The 21,889-nt window shown below is 40.6% G+C and overlaps 1 protein-coding gene across 1 annotated transcript in view; it reads right to left on the reverse strand.

Moving 5' to 3' along the window:
* Positions 1 to 793: 793 nt before the first annotated feature.
* MXD4 (MAX dimerization protein 4) overlaps positions 794 to 21,889 on the reverse strand; it is a 93,261-nt gene continuing 72,165 nt past the window's right edge. The window contains exons 4-6 of the mRNA XM_056554959.1: positions 21,556 to 21,670; positions 19,654 to 19,813; positions 794 to 13,192 (exon numbers count right to left, since the gene is read on the reverse strand). Coding sequence (XP_056410934.1) covers positions 13,044 to 13,192; positions 19,654 to 19,813; positions 21,556 to 21,670 — 424 coding nt within the window. The 3' untranslated portion in view covers positions 794 to 13,043. The remainder of the gene's footprint in view (positions 13,193 to 19,653; positions 19,814 to 21,555; positions 21,671 to 21,889) is intronic.

Consider the following 21,889-nt stretch of genomic DNA (forward strand, 5'->3'; position numbering starts at 1 on the left):
AATACTCCAGGTGTGGACGTTAAGTGCTCTGCTGGCGAACTACAATGCTCAGAAGAGGAGTCACATTTGGCTTTTGGAAAGCAAATTTTGCTGAAATGGTTTTTGGGGGGCTTTGTAAACACACATGGCCTTCAATTCCAGACAAATTCTCTCTCCAAAAGCCCAATGGTGCTCCTTCTGTTCTGAGCATTGTAGTTTGCATGCAGAGCACTTTACATCCACATATGGGGTATGTTCTTACTTAATTTTGGGGGGCTTTTTTTCCCTATTTTCCCTTGTGAAAATGAAACATTTAGGGTAACTCCGGCATTTTAGTTAAAAAATGTTTTTTCATTTTCCCATCCAACTTTAACGAAAATTCGTCAAACACCTGTGAGGTGTTAAGGCTCACTATGCCCCTTGTTACGTTCCATGAGGGGTGTAGTTTCCATAATGGGGTCACATGTGGGTATTTATTTTTTTGCGTTTATGTCAGAACCGCTGTAAAATCAGCCACCCCTGTGCAAATCATCAACTTAGGCCTCAAATGTACATGGTGCGCTCTCACTCCTGAGCCTTGTTGTGCGTCCGCAGAGCATTTTACGCCCACATATGGGGTATTTCCAAATTGTGTTACAAATTTTGGGGGTCTTTTTTTACAAGACCTTGTTCTGAATATTCTCCATTGACTACAACCCTGACAAGCTCTGTACAGCGCTGTGGAATATGCTGGCGCTATATAAAGATTTATTATACTTAAACATGTGTATGCCATAGTCTACAATGCAGCCATGAAACCCACAACAAGTTGTTCTCTTTATAGACAATTTATTTTCATACATCACTTGTATTGCAGCATCGTGTTAAACATACGTACAAGATATTCTCAAATTGAAAGGACAAAGTCCTGTAGAACATAGAACAAGTCTCAAGGCTCCAGGACATGATAGGACAGCGTCATCCACCGGACGTCTGGACATTCACAGCTCCTCCTTCTGACCTCTGTTGTCAGCAAGAAGCTGCACCAGCGCCAAATCTTACAGAATAGAGTGAGGCCGGATTCACACATGGCACATTTCGGTGCGGCGCAATGAGCTCTGGGTTTAAGAGTGATTCTATTCACCGACAGCAAACAGAGGTCTTAAAACACATTATTGGACAGAAACACATAACAGATTAAATACTCCTCAGAATTGGGTAAATAAACACATTTCCATTATTAATTGACAGTTAAGAAAGTGGCGCCGTTAATGGTAATGCAGCACATAAAAGACGCCATGTGTGAACCTGGATATAAAAGGCTAAAGAAAAAAAAAAAACAACTTGCATAGCAACGTTAATTTATTAATGCTAAAACATTATGAACAATAATTGGAATGTGTTGCTAAGAAGGAGGCGGACATTTTTTGTGCTGAAAAAAACCTTTGTGTGGATGTCAATTTACAGATTACCCCACAAAATGGCTGCTTGAGGCCTCAACCAGTGCAGACTATATGTAGCAGAGTTACCATAGCAACCAACCATTGGTTTTTGCAGGTTAGTAAATGTAAACTGTAATCTGATTGGTTGCTATAGGCAACTGCTTTATCCTTTGTACATTAACTTTGAACCTCTTGTTTAAAGGGGTATTTCAGCCATAGGGTAGGGGGATAAATGTCTGATCACGAGGGGTCTTACTGATAGGCCTCTCCATTGAGAATGGTTACCCGACTCTCCCTGCTAAATAGAGTGGTGGGTGGACATATTTTCTCTATAGAGCCAATGGAGATATCCAAGCACTGTACTCTAGTCGTTCCTATATAAATGAATGGAGCACAGAAGATAGACCCCCTCCTACCCGGTAGATAGAAGAAATGTTTTTAGTGGCTTGAATACCCCTTTAGGTAGTCTAGTTGCCAGCATCAACCAATCATAGAACAGCTTTCATTTTCTAACCTGAAGTAGCTGCCATCTGATTGGCTATCACAGGCAAATGCTTTATTTTATGCAGTAAAACAAATGACCATTGGCCATTGCCTCAGATGATCCTGTTGACTACAGCAACCAATCAGAGTTCAGCTTTAATTTTCCATTCTGAATTGAGAAAAAGAAAAGTTTTAGGCCTTTTTTACACTACGGAAATTCCTTCCAGAATTTCCAGAAGTAAATTCCATGCAGATTCCACTTAAAGCAGCTTTCATTAGAATTGGCACTTTAATGTAAGTGCCGTTCCATTCAACACAGCGCAGTGTTGGGTCTTCTCCAGTGGATTCCTCCAAAAGATTAAACATGGTTAATCTTCTTGTGGAATCCAAAACTTGGCGCTACAAAACTTTGGTAGTGTGTACTTCACAGGAGAATCCCATTAAGTTCAATAGGAGTCTGCTGCAAGCGGAGTCCACACAGAATTTCCTTGTGAAAATCCTGTAGTGTGAACAGGCCTTGAATCTGATTGGTTGCCGGGGGGGGGGTACTTTTTCTCTGTGACTTGATTGGGGCATGAAACCCATTGTGCGCTGGGTGTTAGTGCATATTTTGTAAGATGGACAATAAAAAATATGGAAGAACTCAAGAGATGGCTAGAAAACCAGTAATCTCTACCCCATGACCGTCTAGCTGTTGCGAAACTACAACTCTCAGCATGCCCTGACAGCCGCAGGCATACCCATAGCTTGTAATTTTACAATTGTCGGCAAACCAAAAAGTGCCAATCTTAACATTTAACGAGATAAAGACTCTGATTGGCTGACTTCACAATTTACAATATTTTACTTTATTTGATCATCTTAGGAAGTCACAAATTATTGACAGAATCCACTTGTATATTGTTTGGGTTCTGTCCGCTTTGCTGATTCTTATTCATGACCAGGTACCAAAGAAATGGTTAAATCAGGGGCATTCCTATATACATTGAGGGCGGCCATGTTTTGGGCATAATTTGTTCACATTTGTGGTTTTTCGTTTAAAAGGGTTATCCCAAGATTAGAAGTTATCCCCTATCTACAGCTGATTAAGTGGGGGGTCCGACAGCTGGGACCTCCACCGATCACCAGCGTAGAGGTGAGATGTCCCCCAAGTGAGGAGCAACTATTTGCATGCTCAGCCACCACTCCATTATGGCATTTCCAGCAATGTTCAAAAGTTCCATAGAGAGAGAATTGAGTGGTAGCTGAGCATGCTCCATTTACTGAGGGATCAATTGACTTCAGTTCTTATTAGTCGGGTTCCCAGGAATTGGACTTACCGATCATAAGTGATTTTCACGTTTCATTTTAAGATAACCCCTTTAAAGGAAAACTCCACTTTTGCATAACATACTTATATCATCCCATAGTCTGAACCTCAATAACATATTGAACATTTTTCTAAATACTTTGTTTTATTTATCTTGCACTTTTTTATATAAATTTTAGGATGTTTTTTACTCCCTTTTGGCAGAAAATTACATATTCTAGTGGACTTCCAGAAAGCAGTGCATTGTGGGACCTCAGATGTTAGGTCACATGAATGGAAGCAGAATACATGCAGATAACAAGAAACTTACAACTTTTTTTTACCTTTACTTGGGGTATTAATGGAGAAGAAGAAAGCGAAGCACCAAATTAGTACAAGAAAAGTTACAGAAAGTGCATATGAAGTTACTCAAGTTTTTATACAAATTTGAACTATGAAAATTAATTCATAAGGAAAAATATCTTTGAAAGTAAGGTATTCTCTGATGCTGGTTGGTTGGTAGAATAGCACCTGCTGTAGGATCCACACCAACATTAGGGTTGGCCACAAGATAGCACATCCATCTTGGGCGCCATTTGCATCTCCTTTCTAAGGCTCCTATGCAGGACTTGAAATGGGGCCCATCACATTTTTAAGTCCCGCACATACATTGTATATGCTAGGAAAAAAAAAATGTAGTCACACTTGGACAACATTCGGCCCATTCAAGTCTACGTGCCAATTGACATTCCTTTTTGACAGGATGCGATACAGCTGATGGAGACCTGAGTACATAATGTGAACTGGCTGAAATGATTACATGACCCAATCCATCTTGTCTTAAAGGAGGTTTCTAGGAAAAATTATGGACAGCCTATCCACAAGATAGGCTATCAATGGTTGATCGTTAGGGTGCCAATACCTGGCACTGGCACCCCCCTCTGATCAGCTGTTGGTGCTAGATTCCAATTGGCATTCCTTTTTGACAGGTTGCGATACAGTTGATGGAGACCTGAAAACATAACGTTAATGGAGCCTAAGTTAACTGGCTGAAATGATCACATGACCCAATCCACTGTGTCGTAAAGGAGGTTTCTAGGAATAATTATGGGCAGCCTATCCACAGGATAGGCTATTAATGGCTGATCATTAGGGTGCCAATGCCTGGCACCCCTTACTGATCAGCTGTTGGGTTCCCACAGTACAACGAGAACTGGGTGGGAAGCAATTATCTCCGCACTCTGTGTAGCAAGTTGTAATACTTGCAAATATTGGGTAAAATATAGGAAAAATTTTTTAGGAGGTATGTATTACACAGGCACTCTGTTTTTGGTGTTTTTGGAATCAATGTGTCATGCACCGTTTCCTTAGAATCCCACAATAAACATAAGACAGTGTCTGTGCCTGGAGTGTTCCTTTAAACAAGACGCACCTCTTATGTTTGAATACATACATTTTTCAGCCCACAGTGGGAGAGATTTATCAAAATCTGTCCAGAGGAAGAGTAGCTGAGTTGGCCATAGCAACCAATCAGATCACTTCGTTCATTTTTCAGAGGCCTTTTCAAAAATGAAAGAAGCGATCTGATTGGATGCTATGGGCAACTTTTAATCTGGACAGGTTTTGATAAATCTCCCCCAATATGGCTACGATAGGCACACAAGACTTAACACAGGGGCTGTCCATTTCTGTTGTCCAATACAAGCAAATATTGCTAAATTCTTAGGAGATAATAATGAGCAAAAGATTATAACACTAGGAGGTCACCCTCTTCTTTAGGGCAGTCACAGGGAGAATAGTCAGCTGCCATGTAGTGACTGCACCCAACCCTCAGTATTCTCTAGCAAAGGGTTGAACCTGAATTACATGAAAAAATAAACCATACAAAAATATATGATGTCGTTGGCAAGACACGAGTCAAGTAAGTGCAAAACATAGGGCACATAAAAAAAACAAAGAAATTCAAATACAGGAAAAGGTTCCATTACGACTAATCAGATGTTTGTAGACAAAGGATTCTGATTGGTCGGCTGAACCCTCTTCCTTTCATGCAGTGTATGCCCTTCACTGATCTTAAGCTGCCACAATTTATACGTATAGTAATTGGTGTTCAGAGAGATTGTGACTGATTCCTTGCTAGAAATTATTCGTTTTCATCGTTCGTTTTTTATATCCAACCCAAAAACTTGGCAAAACCCAGAATCTATCTTCTGACAACCTGAAGTGGTAAGTTAACGCTGACTTTTTTTTCCCCACAACTGCATCTATCTCGCTTGTTCAACATTTCGTCTCATAAAGTACTGACCACAAAATGACCTAAATGTAGGTCAACATTTAGTGATGGAAACCAAAATGGGACCAGCAAAAGTCAATGAAGGTTCATAAAAGGATATAAGCACCTTTAGCGACCATCAGAAGATGGTAATCGTAAGTGGTCTGTGAGCTGGGATGCTCATTGATAACAGGGATAAAGACATATTGGTGATCTACCCATAACCATACTACGTTGCTTTCCCCCCATTGATTTCCATTACAGTATAATTAATATCAATGGTTGTGATCGGCTGAGATTTCAGTCCATGGACCACATGTTATTTTCTGACATGTCAAGAAAACCTGCCACACTGAACATGTTATAGAGTAGAAGGAGCTGAGCAGATTGATATATAATTTGTTGATTAGATTTAATATCATTTGTTTTTTTATTGTTATTATTTAAATCTGCTCATTCTGGGATTAGGGGTCCAGTGGGAAGTCCTATAATAATGATTGACAGTTGTCACTGTATTCACATACAGGGAAGGCTGTCAACCAATGAGTAGGACCAACCACTGGACTTCTAAACCCATAATGAGCAGAAATATAAGATTAATGAATCACAAGCTCTACAGATTCTTACAAGATCGGCACCATTATATATTAATTTTCTCTTCCTGCTCTATAACATGCTACCCACACAATGTTCAATGTGACTGATTTCCTTTTGGGTTGCTTATACTTTATTGAGCATAAACGTAGAAACATATGATAGAAGATATGGCACTCTCCTAATTAGATGGTGCCCAAGTAGGCCTCTCCTAGTCAGATGGTGCCCAAATAGGCCTCTCCTAGTCAGATGGTGCCCAAGTAGGCCTCTCCTAGTCAGATGGTGCCCAAATAGGCCTCTCCTAGTCAGATGGTGCCCAAGTAGGCCTCTCCTAGTCAGATGGTGACCAAGTAGGATCCCAATCCGTGTACATTGAAGAAAGAAACTTGGAACTCGATATTTAGAGTTCATGGTTCTTAATTTGGCAATCCTTTTTACACTCAGGACTTGGAGAGGAATTGAAAATAAATAATTTTGGTCAGGAAAATGTTGAATTTTGCCATTTTCTCCCTTTCACGGAAAAGAAGAGGATTAGAGGAGGAGGAGGAGAAGGAAATGCTGTGGGAGGGGAAATTCCGTGTAAATGCAGTTTGAAACTCATTTCATCAGGGAAGAAAAATCCCATTGACTTCAATAGGGTCTTTTAGCCTGAAGAATGAACATGTTCAATCTTCAGACGAAACAGAATTCAAATTCCTCAGTGTGAACAGGGTAGCAGAAAGTCCATTAAAATCAATGGAATTTTCATTTAACCTCTTGGGGACGAAGCCCATTTTGACCTTAAAGGGGTTCTCCGCTACTCAGCTGTCACGCCCCTTCCAATAGACTTGCATTGAGGGGGCAGGGCGTGACGTCATGAGGGGCAGGCCTATGACATCACAAGCTCCCGGCGCCAGCTCCAGCGTTCGGAACAGTTTGTTCCGAATGCTGAGCAGCGGAGTACCCCTTTAAGGACGAGGCCAATTTTTGTTTGTGCACTTTCATTTTTTCCTCCTCCCCTTCTAAAAATCATAACGCTTGAAATTTTTTCACTTACAGATGCATATAAGGGCTTTATTTTTGCACCAATTGTACTTTGTACTGAGAACACTTATTCTATAACATAATCTGTGGCGAAACCAAAAAAAAAAAAAAAAACATTTGTGGGGGTGAAAAAAACAAAAACGCCATTTTGTAAATTTTGGGGGCTTCCGTTTCTACGCAGTGCACTTTTCGGTAAAAGTGACACCTTTTCTTTATTCTGTAGGTACATACAGTTACAAGGATAGGTTTTATTTTATTTTAATACTTTAAAAAAAATTATAACTACATGCACCAAAATTTGTATGTTTTAAATTGTCATCTTCTGACCCCTACAACTTTTTAAATTATTCTGCGTACAGAGCTATATGAGGACCCATTTTTTGTGCCGTGGTCTGTAGTTTTTATCAGCACCATTTTTGTTTTGATGGGACTTTTTGATCGCTTTTTATAATTTTTATATGGTATATGAAGTGACCAAAAATGCACAATTTTGGACTTTGGTACTTTTTTACGTGTACGCCATCGACCGTGCGGTTTAACTACCCTTATATTTTAATAGTTTGAAGATTTACGCACGCGGCGTCACCTCATTTGATTATTTTAGATTTTATTTAAAAAATGGGAATGGGCATGGAGCAGCAGATCACAGATCAGACAGTGAGGAGGCAGATGAGGACCCTCCTGCTGTCCAGTTAGCAGATCGGTACATCGCAATGGTCCCGATCAGCTCCGCTCAGCTGCCGGGACGTTTTATTTTCATATTTATAATGCCGGGCATCGGCCCAATCGGCGGTGCCCGGCATTAACCCTGGGTCCTGGCTGCTGATAGCAGTCAGGATCCACCGGGTTTGACACGTGCTCTGCTAGTGAGCGCGCTTCAAATTCCAGGAACGGGACAAGGGCGTACAGGTACGCCCTTCGTCCTTAAGTACCGGGATGCAAGGGAGTACCCATACACCCTCCGTCCCCAACAGGTTAAGGATGATTGCAAGCGGAATTACTCAAGTAAATTTCTCTCCAATTCCTCAGTGTGAACATACCCTAACACATACATGCAGTTCCGGTCTCATCGAACCGAACCATCATATACGTGTTAACAGAATTGCTTAAAAGTGGCAAGTTTCTTTCAATATAGAAGCCGCCATCTCCTTTGTCCAAACCGGACCCATCCTATAGGTCTACGTTCTGTGGGAAATTGTGACCTATCTTCTATTCCAACACAATTTTTCTCCCAAGTGTCCTTCTCGATACATAGAGAGAAGAGAACTTACAATATTTCTTATCTTTACATCTTGGTGCCTCCCGTTTCCTATAAGTATGACCCAAAATGAGTCTGTTTAATAAGGTGAGGCAGTGTATTGTATGGCAGATTTACCTTCCTAATTCGGCAAGAGTATCTACAGTACATGTGCTCCAATGGTGGTCGAGGAAGTCAAGTGGTAGCTAGACAAAGTAAAGTCAAGCTCAACACGAGTGGACTAAGATACTAAAAAGTAGAAAATCTTAAAACATGGCTATGAATAATTCACTGATATAAAATGCCATTATTATACGGTAAGGTAGACTAAAGTAGCCTAAAGATAAAATGCAGATGAATTAGTGTTTATAGTCTTAGGGCACTATAGATTTGAACTTTTGCCTTTCCCATCAGGGCAGTGTTTCCCAACCAGTGTACCTCCAGCTGTTGCACAACTACAACTCCCAGAATGCCCGGACAGCCAGAGGCTGTCCGGGCATGTTGGGAGTTGTAGTTTTGCAACAGGGGTTTGAAGGGGGGGGCTCTTATGTATTTCCATGTATATCTATCATTTCAACTTCCTATATTAGTTGACGTACACTGGACATAGATGTGACACGTTGCATGTAATAAAAATAAAGTCTCGTAACCAAATAAAAATAATCTCGGAAATAGCCGAAAAAAATATAATTGATTAACAAGGCACAATATGAAAAAAATAAAAATAAAAGAGTCCCTGAGACTCTAGTTTGGATTCTCCCCTTCCCCCCCCCCCACCCTCCCCTCCTCTAATATAATGAGAACATTTAGGAAAATATAATACAAAATCTTTTACAGGAAATATAGACTACACTTACTAAAATCACTCTTCAGAAAAGTGTCAATAGCTTTATCGTCTTTTACTACAACCCCTAACTTTTTTTCTATATGTTCTGGATACCCAGAACATAAGACATTCTGACACAAATCGTACTGTCTTGATCACGTGGTAGAGGTGGCCATTACAACCAATGCTGTTCCGGGACTTCAGAAACGCAGCTATTTGTTCTAATTCAAAATGGCCGGTGTCATAGATGTCTATGGACGCAAATGACCTCCATGGAGAGTGACTCCTGGAAAAGTGGCTAGGGAACAACATTTTTTATTATAGTGTTAAAAAGCTTGTCTAATCCGTAAAGTTTGGGTCATTGTCTAATAAAAAGTTTCTAATATATTATGGGAACCTTAATGGGTATCTATGGTGCTCCTATATACAAAGTATGGAGCACGTCCTGTCCCTCCACTCTATGCAGCAGGGAGATTTTAGGGCCCCGTTTTCAAGATCGTGGGTGGTCCCAGAGGACGGACCTCCCCCTGGAGATCAGATACTTGTTCCCTATATTGTGAATAGGGGATAAGTTTATGAAATGCTGGGCACAGTTTTTCACGATGGTCGTAATGCAAGGATGCACTTAAAGGGGAACTCCGCTGCTCAGCGTTTGGAACAAACTGTTCCGAACGCTGGAGCCAGGAGCTCGTGACATCATAGCCCCGCCCCCTCATGATGTCACGCCCCCTACCCCTCAATGCAAGTCTATGGGAGGGGGCTATGACGTCATGAGCTCCCGGGGCCGGCTCCAGCGTTCGGAACAGTTTGTTCAAAATGCTGAGCAGCGAAGTACCCCTTTAAGTAAGATATGCCAAATTTAATAAGGGGGTGCAATCTTGACTGTCCCGGCACCTGGCCCTTAAATGTATGTACAGCTGCATACAGTTCTGCTATAATTTACAACAAATACGGAGGCCATGACCATCCCGCTAAGCCCCACTAGTTTTTGGGGTCACTTTTAAAAAGTGACGTGAGAGGCGTGAAACCTGAGAATGTTGAGGAATAGAAACAGGTATATTAGAAAGTTTCAGCACTCTCCATTATAAAATTACTTGGCGTTACTGCAGATAAACTGGGAAACTAGGCTCTGTTCACATCAGCATTGGAGAATCTGTTAGGACAGTGGTTCCTGAACACAGTCCTCAAGGCCCACCAATATTACGGGTTTTGTAAGTTACTCCATTGGAATAGAACAGGAAAAAATCCTGAACTGATGGTGGACCTTGAAGACTGGGTTGGGGACCTCTGCGTTAGAAGACTCCTTGGCAGATCCTTTTTCGTTTGAGTAAAGAGAATGGCGCAGCATGCTGCACTATAATTCCGGTAAAATAAAGGCCACCATGATGGAACCCGGTGGATCCCATTATAGATCAATAGGATTTGTTGGCACTTTATGATGGATTTACATTTGAACATTTTCGGTTCTCCTATGATGGAACAAAACACCAACCAATAACGTAGGTGTGAAAAGAATCTAATAGCTGTTATTCTGAAGTCCCAGAAAATATTATCAACTAGTGTTACCATAAAGTTCCCCATCTGGATTGGTTGATCCCACAAAGTGGCTCTCTCCACTGTAATAATAAGCCAGGACTGGGGGCTACACGACAGACTTTGCCTGATGTAACCCAATGGTGGCTTGTCATGTTGTCAGTGCATCCAGAAAACAGTTTTACTCCAGATGGCTCCGCCTCCTCACCCGTCATGGGATTCACCACCCAGCAAAGTCTGCAACGCATTTGGCAGCTCTAACACTGTCACCCATGTAGCCCCAGCGTGCACCGGTCGCACTACCATCTACCCACCTAGCCTTGCTCTAACAGACTTCACAAGAGAAAATGAGGCTGTGTTACACAAATAAAAACTAGACTACGACTTCATAGTATTGCTACAATTCTCATAGATACATATTTAAAGTATACAAAATAAACAGTGCCGTTTCACAGCATGATTTTTTTCCCTACATTTTTTTTGTTACTTATTTTTTTCATTCTAGACGTCAAAACATAGTTCCTAGTGTGCTGAGGAAACACAACGTAATACGCAGCAGCCGTAAGCCATGCCTTCAGTAAAAATGCATCGGTAGCGGAAAGGTTACACACATAACAAGCAGTTTTCTCCTTAGTCATTAAATTCTAAACAGCTTTTGTGTTATCAAACCGAGTACCATGTTTAGAGGGGAGTCTCAGGGGAGGTTCACGAGTGCATAATATAGAAGACTTAGATAGATGGTCCCGCCACTGTATACTGCATCAGATAATACTGGAGACCCATAACATTAAGGTGTTGTGATAGACATAGCAATAGCGGCTGCAGAAGTAATATTTTCCAATAAGAACTCCTTACTTGGGGGGGGACACACTTCTGCCATATCGGACAATAGGGGAAATTTATCAAGGCTTGCATGCCAGTTTTTGCACAAGTCTCATCACTCTAAAAAGTGTGCGACTATTCTGTGTTTTAGGTACTTTTGCACTTTGTTCAACCAAATGGAGTGATTTCAATCGTAGTTTAAGTGTAGTGAGTTTTTAGACACCTTTTTAAAAAAGTTGCAAAGGTTTTGTGCAACTCCACTCCACTTGATAGGTGGCGTACAAATCCCATGTCCAAAAATATGCATTGAAAAAATTTTTGTGCCGATACATTGTGCTACTGAACTTTGTGCAAGTACAACTGGCAAAAAGAAGAAAGGGCAAGCGTGAATAAGTTGCAAAGGCTAAAATCCCCTCAATGTTTTTAGCAGAGGCCCCCGCAGCATTTCATTACTTCATTATTATCTTGTGTTATTATTATTATCATGATGTAGAACTCCAAGTCAACCAAGGGCACGTAAATCATATAGGCAGACATTGTGGCCTTTGGTCTCGTCCCCATTGTCACTGACAACCTCTGTAGGACTCCACCCTCTGCATAGTAAGCAAAAAGCAAGGGAAAGGAATTGGCCCAAGGGTCACTAAAAGAACCGGGGGGGCAGACCCAGCACCATAATGGGGGTCCAATTTTTGACACCACTAAGGTATGCCTCTGCATGAGGTTCTGTTATAATCTGTCCCGTATTATCTGCATGCAGTAATCCTAATATCGAAAGACCATTCCCCTGAACATGAGATTTTATTCGGTATGCCTTAGGCTAATCCGCAGCACCATATACTGCAATGTAAAAGCATATTGGTCAGCAGCGAAGAGATAGAATGCGACGTGCGTTTACATGAAGTCACTCTTAGAACAGCCTTTCCATGCGTCCTTGTATACAGTACAACCTGTACATTGTAATCTCCACCAGAAGTTAGGGACATTTTTTGCTCCTCTCCTCCTGCTCTCCCAATCCAAGTGCTTGAAATACTGACTCTGATAAAGTCCTACTACCTGTTCTTCAGACAAGCCATAAACCTTTATTTTGTTATGTCTAGCTATGAAGATTCGCCGGTGTGTACAAATACTACTTCATTCTGAAAAACTATATGATCTCTGGTAATCAAAAATATCTGACCTGCTTTTTTTTTCTTCTGTATATTCATGTAATACTTAATAATGGAATGATAGGACTGCAAAACTGGGCTTAACTTTTTTTTTTTTTTTTTTTGCTACTACCATAACATCCTCCTCCCCGCCAGATGACAACACAGGATTCCACCAGAAGTTGGATGTGGTCTCCAGTGCTGTATGTTGAGACGAAGGGAGCCCCTCAGCAAGAATGCTCCTCTGCAGGACTTTAACATTGGATCGAGTCCTGGCTGAGTGGCAGGTAACACATTTTTTTTTTTTCAGTTGTTTCCTTAGTTTTTTTTTTTTTTTTATAAAGTTTTTTTTTGTTTTGTTTTTTTTCAACATAAGTGCCTTCAGCCGGATGGTCCTGAGTTGGTCCAGTATTTTGGCCACTATAAGAGACTGGAATTAAGTCTCAGGGAATGTGTGTAGCTGCTATTGCTTGAGCTGCTTTGCAAACTGTAGTGGTCATCGATATCGCTGGCACTTCCAATACTGTCCATTTCTCCTGGTGCAAACTCCATGCCTTCGATGTCCACTTCTGAAGATACAAAGAGAACAGGTATTATCAGTACATTACAGTGACTTGAGAAAAAAAATAAAAATACAATCATCACTGATGCTTCATGGTCATACCAAAGTCCTGATCTACTGTATATTGCTGTTTTAAAAGTAATCTGTAGTGTTCACAGGAAATTTGTTATGTTTATTGCTTCCATGCATCCCCCTTAGTGCTTCTGAGGGGACATGGTCTGGACAGAATCAGTCTCCTTCCCCTTCTGGCAGCTGTGTATTAAAGGAGTTATCCAGGAAAAAACTTTATATATATATATATATATATATCTGTAGCAAAGTATGAGCCGCTCACCACTAGCACGCCCTTCTCACCCCCTGTGCCGTAGACCGGCTGGTACCGCCTCCAGCTTACTAATGGATAAGAACAAAGACGAGGTCCGGCACCAGGATGGTTGCAGATAAAAGCTTGCGTTACTTTATTGAAGATATCGCAGTACAAGGTAGGACATCTGACGCGTTTCGCACATGAATGTGCTTAATCGTAAATGTGCGAAACGCGTCAGATGTCCTACCTTGTACTGCGATATCTTCAATAAAGTAACGCAAGCTTTTATCTGCAACCATCCTGGTGCCGGACCTCGTCTTTGTTCTTACATATAATATATATATATATATATATATATATATATATATATATATATATACTGGCTCCAGAAAGTTAAATAGATTTGTAAATTGCTTCAATTAAAAAATCTTAATCCTTTCAGTCCTTATGAGCTTCTGAAGTTGAGTTGTTCTTTTCTGTCTGCCCATAGCAAACCCCTTCTACTCTGTGCAGTTCCCGAGACAAGCAGAGATGTCAGCAGAGAGCACTGTTGCCAGACAGAAAAGAACAACTCAACTTTAGCAGCTGATAATTATTGGAAGGATTAAGATTTTTTAATAGAAGTAATTTACAAATCTATTTAACTTTCTGGAGCCATTTAAAAAAAATAAATAAAAAAAAAAAAAGGTTTTTCCTGGAATACCCCTTTAACCTTAGGCAGGATAAGGAAAGGGAAGGAATGTTTGATTATCCTATAAGGAAAATCACATTTTCTTCTCTTCTTTTCATTCTGCCTCACAAGGTTAACTCAGGGTCTATTTACACGGCAGAACTTCCGCTTGCGGAATTTCGCCCCAAATTAAAGTTCATAGACTCCTATGGGTTTCCGCACTCCCATTCACACTTCTGAATTTCCGCTTGCGGAATTCCGCAAGCGGAAATTCAGAAGTGTGAATGGGAGTACGGAATCTCATAGGAGTCTATGGGCTTTAGTTTAAGGCGCAATTCCGCAAGCGGAAATTCTGCCGTGTGAATAGTCCCTTTGAGTGTGATTATTTAAAAATAGGCAATGTGACATTGTTAAAGTATACCCTCTGGCAGCTGAACATAAGGGGGGAGATTTATCAAAACCTGTCATGAGGAAAAATTGCTGAGTTGCCCATAGCAACCAATCAGATCACTTCTTTCATTTTTCAGAGGCCTTTTCAAAAAATGAAAGAAGTGATCTGATTGGTTGCTATGGTTAACTCTGCAACTTTTCCTCTGGACGGGTTTTGATAAATCTCCTGCACACAAAGTGTGACATGTAGGCAAAAAATGAGCAAAACTAGTGTCCCTATATACAGTCCTGCTTGCGGGGAGGGTATGTTCACATATATTTACATGAGGATCTGCTAACAGAAATAGGAGCCTGGCATTAGAATATATTCGCACAGGCAAATAAAAAAGGCTAAAAAAAAATGCAATTTCCAGCTCCCATTGACTTTAATAGGGATTGCTCAAAACAGCAAGAAAACAGCGCTGATGGTGGTTAATGGTCCCCTGAAATAATGGCGTGGCAGTGCATATGCTTGACCACTGTTCCTTTAACTCTCTATGGAATTTATAAACATGGCAATGTTTGGCAATGACCAAAAGTCAAGCATGGACGCTCCATTCACTCATTCAAATATTAAAGGGGTACTCCGATGGAAAACTATTTTTTCTTTTAAATCAACTGGTGCCAGAAAGTTAAACAGATTTGTAAATGACTTCTATTAAAAAATCTTTACCCTTCCAGTACTTATTAGCAGCTGTATGCTACAGAGGAAATTAATTTCTTTTTTAAAGGGGTATTCCAGGAAAAAACTTTTTTGATATATATCAACTGGCTCCAGAAAGTTAAACAGATTTGTAAATTACTTCCATTAAAAAATCTTAATCCTTTCAGTACTTATGAGCTTCTGAAGTTAAGGTTGTTCTTTTCTGTCTAAATTCTCTCTGATGACACCTGACTCGGGAAATGCCCAGTTTAGAAGAGGTTTGCTATGGGGATTTGCTTCTAAACCGGGAGTTTCCCGAGACAGGTGTCATCAGAGAGGATTTAGACAGAAAAGAACAACCTTAACTTCAGAAGCTCATAAGTACTGAAAGGATAAATATTTTTTAATAGAAGTAATTTACAAATCTGTTTAACATTCTGGAGCCAGTTGATATATAATAAAAAGTTTTTTCCTGGAATACCCCTTTAATTTCTTTTTTGTCTTGTCCACAGTGCTCTCTATTGACACCTGATGCCCGTATCAGGAACTGTCCCGAGCAGGAGAAAATCCCCATAGCAATCCTATGCTGCTCTGGACAGTTCCTGAGACAGACAGAGGTGTCAGCAGAGAGCACTGTGGACAAGACAAAAAAAAAATTCTAAAAGAAAAGAATTTCCTCTGTATTACACAGCAGCTAATAAGTACTGAAAGGATTAAGATTTCTAAATAGAAGTAATTTACAAATCTGTTTAACTTTCTAGCACCAGTTCATTTAAAAAAAAAAAAGTTTTCCACCAGAGTACCCCTTTAATCCTGCCAGTACTTATCATCTACTTTATGCTCCAGAGGAAGTTGTGTACTTCTTTCCAATCTGACCACAATGCTGGCACCTCTGTCCGTCGCAGGAACTGTGCATAGCAGAAGCAAATCCCCATAGCAAACCTCTCCTGCTCTGGACAGTTCCTAAAATGGACAAGAGGTGTCAGCAGAGAGTACTGTGGTCAGACAGAAAAGAAATACACAACTTCCTCTGGAGCATACAGCAGCTGATAAGTAGTGGAAGGATTAAGATTTTTAAATTGAAGTAATTTACAAATCTGTTTAACTTTCTGGCACTGGTTGATTTGAAAACATTTATTTTTCTTCAGAGTACCCCATTAATAGACAGAACCCTCTCCCCACCAGTGATCTCACATGACCTATTAGCGTCATTACCTACATTACCCCCCCCCCCCCTTGTGCAGTGAGAACAGTCTCCATGACCTAATATCACATCCTGGCCAACCCCAAATTGCACTGTACAACGTGGCTATTGGGTCCATGTGATTATAATAATTACTTCTCGACCAGAGCCATTTACTGTATTAAACGTCAAGAAAGGAATGAGACGTGAGAATGGGGATCTACGCGGCTGGAGGTCTGTGCTCGCTGTAATTTAACCACTTACAGGCTATTGTCCGGCCCGCTGACAGTGTCCAACCAGACCAATTGTCCCGCCCGAATCTCGGGATTAACACTAATAATATAATTGGATTACTACTATTACTGGGTAGTGTTCTTTCCCATAAATCTCAAATTCCCTAATCTTAATTTATCTTGACCAAATCATGGAAAAATGAGTATTATGCGGCATAGTTAAAAGATAGTACAACCCAAAATTCTGCTTGGATCCACTATGCTTTATGGCAGTGTTTCCCAACCAGGGTGCCTCCAGCTGTTGCAAAACTGCAACTCCCAGCATGCCCAGACAGCCTTCGGCTGTCTGGGCATGCTGGGAGTTGTAGTTTTGCAACAGCTGGAAGCACACTGCTTGGGAAACACTTATGGGCACTGTTATAGCCATAGCATCTAGTTTCTAGATAAGTGATAACCAGTATGACCACTATTATATCTACAGGAGTAACATTACAGGGTATATAAGGGATTAGAAAGGAAAAAATAAACATAGCCGCTTTTTTCCAGAAAAAGCGCCACTCTTGTCCTTAGTTTGTGCGTGGTATTGCAGCTCAATTCCACTGAAGTGAATTGAGCCAAGTTGTAATATCGCACATAACCTAAAACAAGGGTGGCGCTGTTTTGGGGAGAAAAAAAATCAGCTATGTTGTTCCAATAAATGGCTTATTCAGGATCAGAAAAAAACATAACATCCTTCTTCCAAAAAAAGGCGCCACTCTTGTCTTCAGTTTGTGCATGGTATTACAGCTCAATTCCACTGAAGTGAACTGAGCCAAGTTGAAATACCACACACAACCTGAAGGCAGGGGTGGTGCTGTTTTAGGGGGAAAAAAAATTGCTATGTTCTTTTAATCCTGGATAAAGGGTTTATCCAGGATTAGAAAAAAAAAAACACAGCTGCTTTCTTCCAGAAGAAACACCACTCTTGTCCCTCAGTTTGTATGTGGTATTGCAGCTAAATTCCACTGAAGTGAATTGAGCCTAGTTGTAATGCCACACACAACCTGGAGACAGGGGTGGCGCTGTTTGTGAAAAAAATACAGCTATTGTCCATTCTTGTCCTGAGTTTGTGTGTTGGTATTGCAGATGAATTCCGCTGAAGTAAATTGAGCCAAGTTGTAATACCACAGACAACCTGAAGACAAGGGTGGCGCGGTTTTTGGAAAAAAGCAGCTATGGATAAGGGGTTTATTGAGGATTAGAAAAAAAAAGCTGGAGACAGCTGTGTCACTGTTTCTGGGGAAAAAGACCGCTATTGTCCACTCTTGTCCTCAGTTTGTGTGTGGTATTTCAGCTCAATTCCACTGATGTGAATGGAGCAAAGTTGTAATACCACACACAACCTGAAGACAGCGGTGGCGCTGTTTTTGGGAAAAAAAGCAGCTGTGTGCTTCAGATCCCACAGCGTATTGTGCTTGTGTCTAATTCCAACTAAGGCTAAGTTTCCACTTGTTTTTTTTTTTCTGGCAGTTTTTGAGCCAAAGTCAGAAGTGGATCCATATGGGAGGAGAAGTATAAATCCTTCCTTTATATGTCCCATTCCTTTTGAATACACTTCTGGCTTTGGCTCAAAAACTGCAGTGGCAGATATCCAAAAACTGCCAGAAAAAAAAAAGTGGAAACTTAGCCTTAGTTGAAATTAGACAACTTAGCCTAACAGGACCTGTGAATGATATCTGGAGTGTTGAGAGATGCTGCTGCATGCCTGGCTGGACAACTTACAGATATACTGTACTTGGTGTCAGGCATGCAGCAGCATCTCTCAACACTCCAGGTTAGATGAGGAGGAGAAAAAGGTGCTGCACCACCCCTTTCATACTGTGTCTAAACAATGTTTTAAAGGGGTTATCTCAAAGAAAACATTGATGGTATCCTATGTCTAAATTAGACCATCAATGTCTGATCAGCGAGAGTCTGACCATCAGGCCTTAGAACAAAGTGGAAGAAACGCGATGAAAATGTTGCACACTTTCGACTCCACTTTGCAGTATGGTTGACTCAATAAAGTCAATGGCCATCCAAAATAAACAGTGTTGCCTTTGTTCTAGGCTAGTGTTTCCCAACCAGGATGCCTCCAACTGTTGCAAAACTACAACTCCCAGCATGCCCGGTCAGCCTTTGGCTGTCCGGGCATGCTGGGAGTTGTAGTTTTACAACAGCTGGAGGCACCCTGGTTGGGAAACACTGTTTTAGGCTCTGCGCTCTACTTAAAGGGGTACTCCTGTGGTGCCAGAGAGTGAAACCGATTTGTATATTACTTCTATTAAAAAATCTTAATCCTTCCAGTACTTATCAGCAGCTGTATGCTCCACAGGGAGTGCTTTTCTTTTTGAATTTCCTTGCTGTCTAACCACATTGCTCACTGCTGACACCTCTGTCCATGTCAGGAACTGCCCAGAGCAGGATAGGTTTACTATGGGAATTTGCTCCTGCTCTGGACAGCTCCTGGCATCGACAGAGGTGTCAGCAGAGAGCACTGTGGTAAGACAGAAAAGAAATTCAAAAAGAAAAGAACTGTTAAGTAGTTAAGTACTGGAAGGATTAAGATTTTTTTTATAGAAGTAATTTACAAATCTGTTTAACTTTCTGGCACCAGTTGATTTAAAAAAAAAAAAAAAATAATAATAATAGTCTTCCACCGGAGTACCCCTTTAAATTCTATTGGAAATATTGAGCTAGTACCTTCCTCCTCAATGGTGTCATCCAGAGTGTGAGATCTGCTTCTCTTTTTGGGTGGGGTGTCACTGCCAGTAAGTGAACAAAATTATAAGGGTAGGAGGGAGGAGAAAGGGGAGAAAAAATGGCACACTCTTATAATCTGAAAAAAGGAGACTGGAGCGGTATGGGTTACTATTGGGCCTGTCTTCTGCATCCTGGGTCTATGGACTCCTCCGCCTGGAGCCTACAGGTCTTGCTTCTGCTGACAATGATACATGGCACATGACAGCTGTAAGTCACCCTCACCTTGTTCAGAGTCAGTGGATAGGATGGAGCCCATACTGTCAGTGCGCATGCGCTCCATCCCGTGTACGGAGAGCTGCTCTAGACGGCGCTTGAGGTAGCGATGTTCTCTCTGAAGCTGCTCTTTAACGTTCAGTGCTTTTCGGTCCTGTTCTTCTAATTTCTGACATGAAAAGAACAGAGACAAGCCTGAATCTGCGGGTTTACTTTACACCTGATAAAGCAATGTCCACTGACATTCCTGCCAATAACAGGTGGGGCGATGTCATGTATGAGCAGATACAGGACACTGGAGGGATTCTTTGGTGTCACAAATAGGGTTATATAAAGAAAAAGCTACAGAGTAAGACAGCAACATAGAAGTAGATTTAAAGAGAAAGTCCATGTGAAATATCAGGGTGCATATATAAAGTCCTGGAAATCTCAATAGTTTAGAAAGAGATAGATATTATATAGATGCAGAAATATGATGTAGATAGATAGATATGAGATAAACAGTCAGATGTGACATAGGTAAATAGATAATTATGAGATAGATATGAGATAAATAGATAGATAGATAGAGAGAGAGAGAGAGAGAGAGAGAGAGATATGAGATAGATAGATAGATAGATAGATATGAGATAGACAGATATGAGAGATAGATAGATATGAGATAGATAGATATGAGATAGATAGATAGATAGATAGATATGAGATAGATAGATATGAGAGATAGATAGATATGATATGATATAGATCGATATGAGATAGATATGAGATAGATAGATAGATAGATAGATAGATATGAGATAGATAGATGATAGATAGATAGATATGAGATAGATAGATATGAGATAGATAGATAGATAGATATGAGATAGATAGATGATAGATAGATATGAGATAGATAGATATGAGATAGATAGATAGATAGATAGATAGATATGAGATAGATAGATAGATAGATATGAGATAGATAGATAGATAGATAGATATGAGATAGATATGAGATAGATAGATAGATATGAGATAGACAGTTAGATAGATAGATTGATAGATAGATAGATAGATAGATAGATATGAGATAGACAGATAGATAGATAGATAGATAGATATGAGATAGATAGATATGAGATAGATAGATAGATAGATAGATATGAGATAGATAGGTATGACATAGATAGATGGATATGAGATAGATAGGTATGAGATAGATAGATATGAGATAGACAGATAGATATGAGATAGATAGATATGAGATAGATAGATATGAGATAGAAAGATAGCTAGACAGATAGATATGAGATAGATAGATAGATATGAGATAGATATGATACAGATAGATATGAGAGACAAATAGATATATAGCTATCAGACAGACAGACAGACATTAGATAGATAGACAGACAGAGTTATTCCCATCACTTGACTTGGAGTTGGTCCCAGCAATTTGACTTACAGGAGTACTCCGGTATGCAACTCTTTTTTTTTAACCTGTCCAGAATGCCAACATAAAAAAAAAAACAAAAAAAAAACTGGACTTACCTCCCACTGCTCCCCCGCTGCCCATGGTATCCCACTTCTGGCCTCAGATGCGATCTTCTTCCTGCTTCTTGTGGTAGACTCATCACACTGCAGCTCAGCTAATCACCACCTGCAGCCATGTCCCGCCTCCGCCGGTGATAGGCTGAGCGTCAGTGTGACATATTGAGCCCCAGCACCAGGAAGAAGACCGCAGCGGAGGCCAGGAGAGGGATGCCGCGAGCACTGGGGGGAGCAGCGGGAACACTTTTTTTTTAAATGTTGGCATTCTGGGCAGGTAACAATAAAAAGGTTGCATCGCGGAGTACTCCTTTAATGGGACCTAGACAAGGGTAAGCATTTAAGCCCTCCAAAAACAGCAGAGGGATCAGAAAACCCTACCTTAATGTGCATTTTTGCCCTTTTCAAGAGACTTAGAGTGGTATGTCTGTTGCTTTCAGGTCCCAGCGGCACAAGCTGCTTCAGCTGCTCCAGATACAGCCTTAGTTTTGCTCGCCTAAAAAGACAAAAAAAAAGTCATTAAAATGACGTAATGGTACATATACTGTAGTAGTAAAGGCTAAGTCTGACACCCCATAATGTTGCATATTAATATTAACTGTGTATCACCGTGTATTCGGGAGTTCCATTTACAACAATTCCCTATTATATTTCTATTATCATATTATATATTATGCCTTTTGACGTCCCTGCAGATTCCCTATTCTACAATCAG

The sequence above is a fragment of the Hyla sarda genome, chromosome 1, assembly GCF_029499605.1.
Source record: "Hyla sarda isolate aHylSar1 chromosome 1, aHylSar1.hap1, whole genome shotgun sequence".
NCBI classification, from domain to species: Eukaryota; Metazoa; Chordata; class Amphibia; order Anura; family Hylidae; genus Hyla; species Hyla sarda.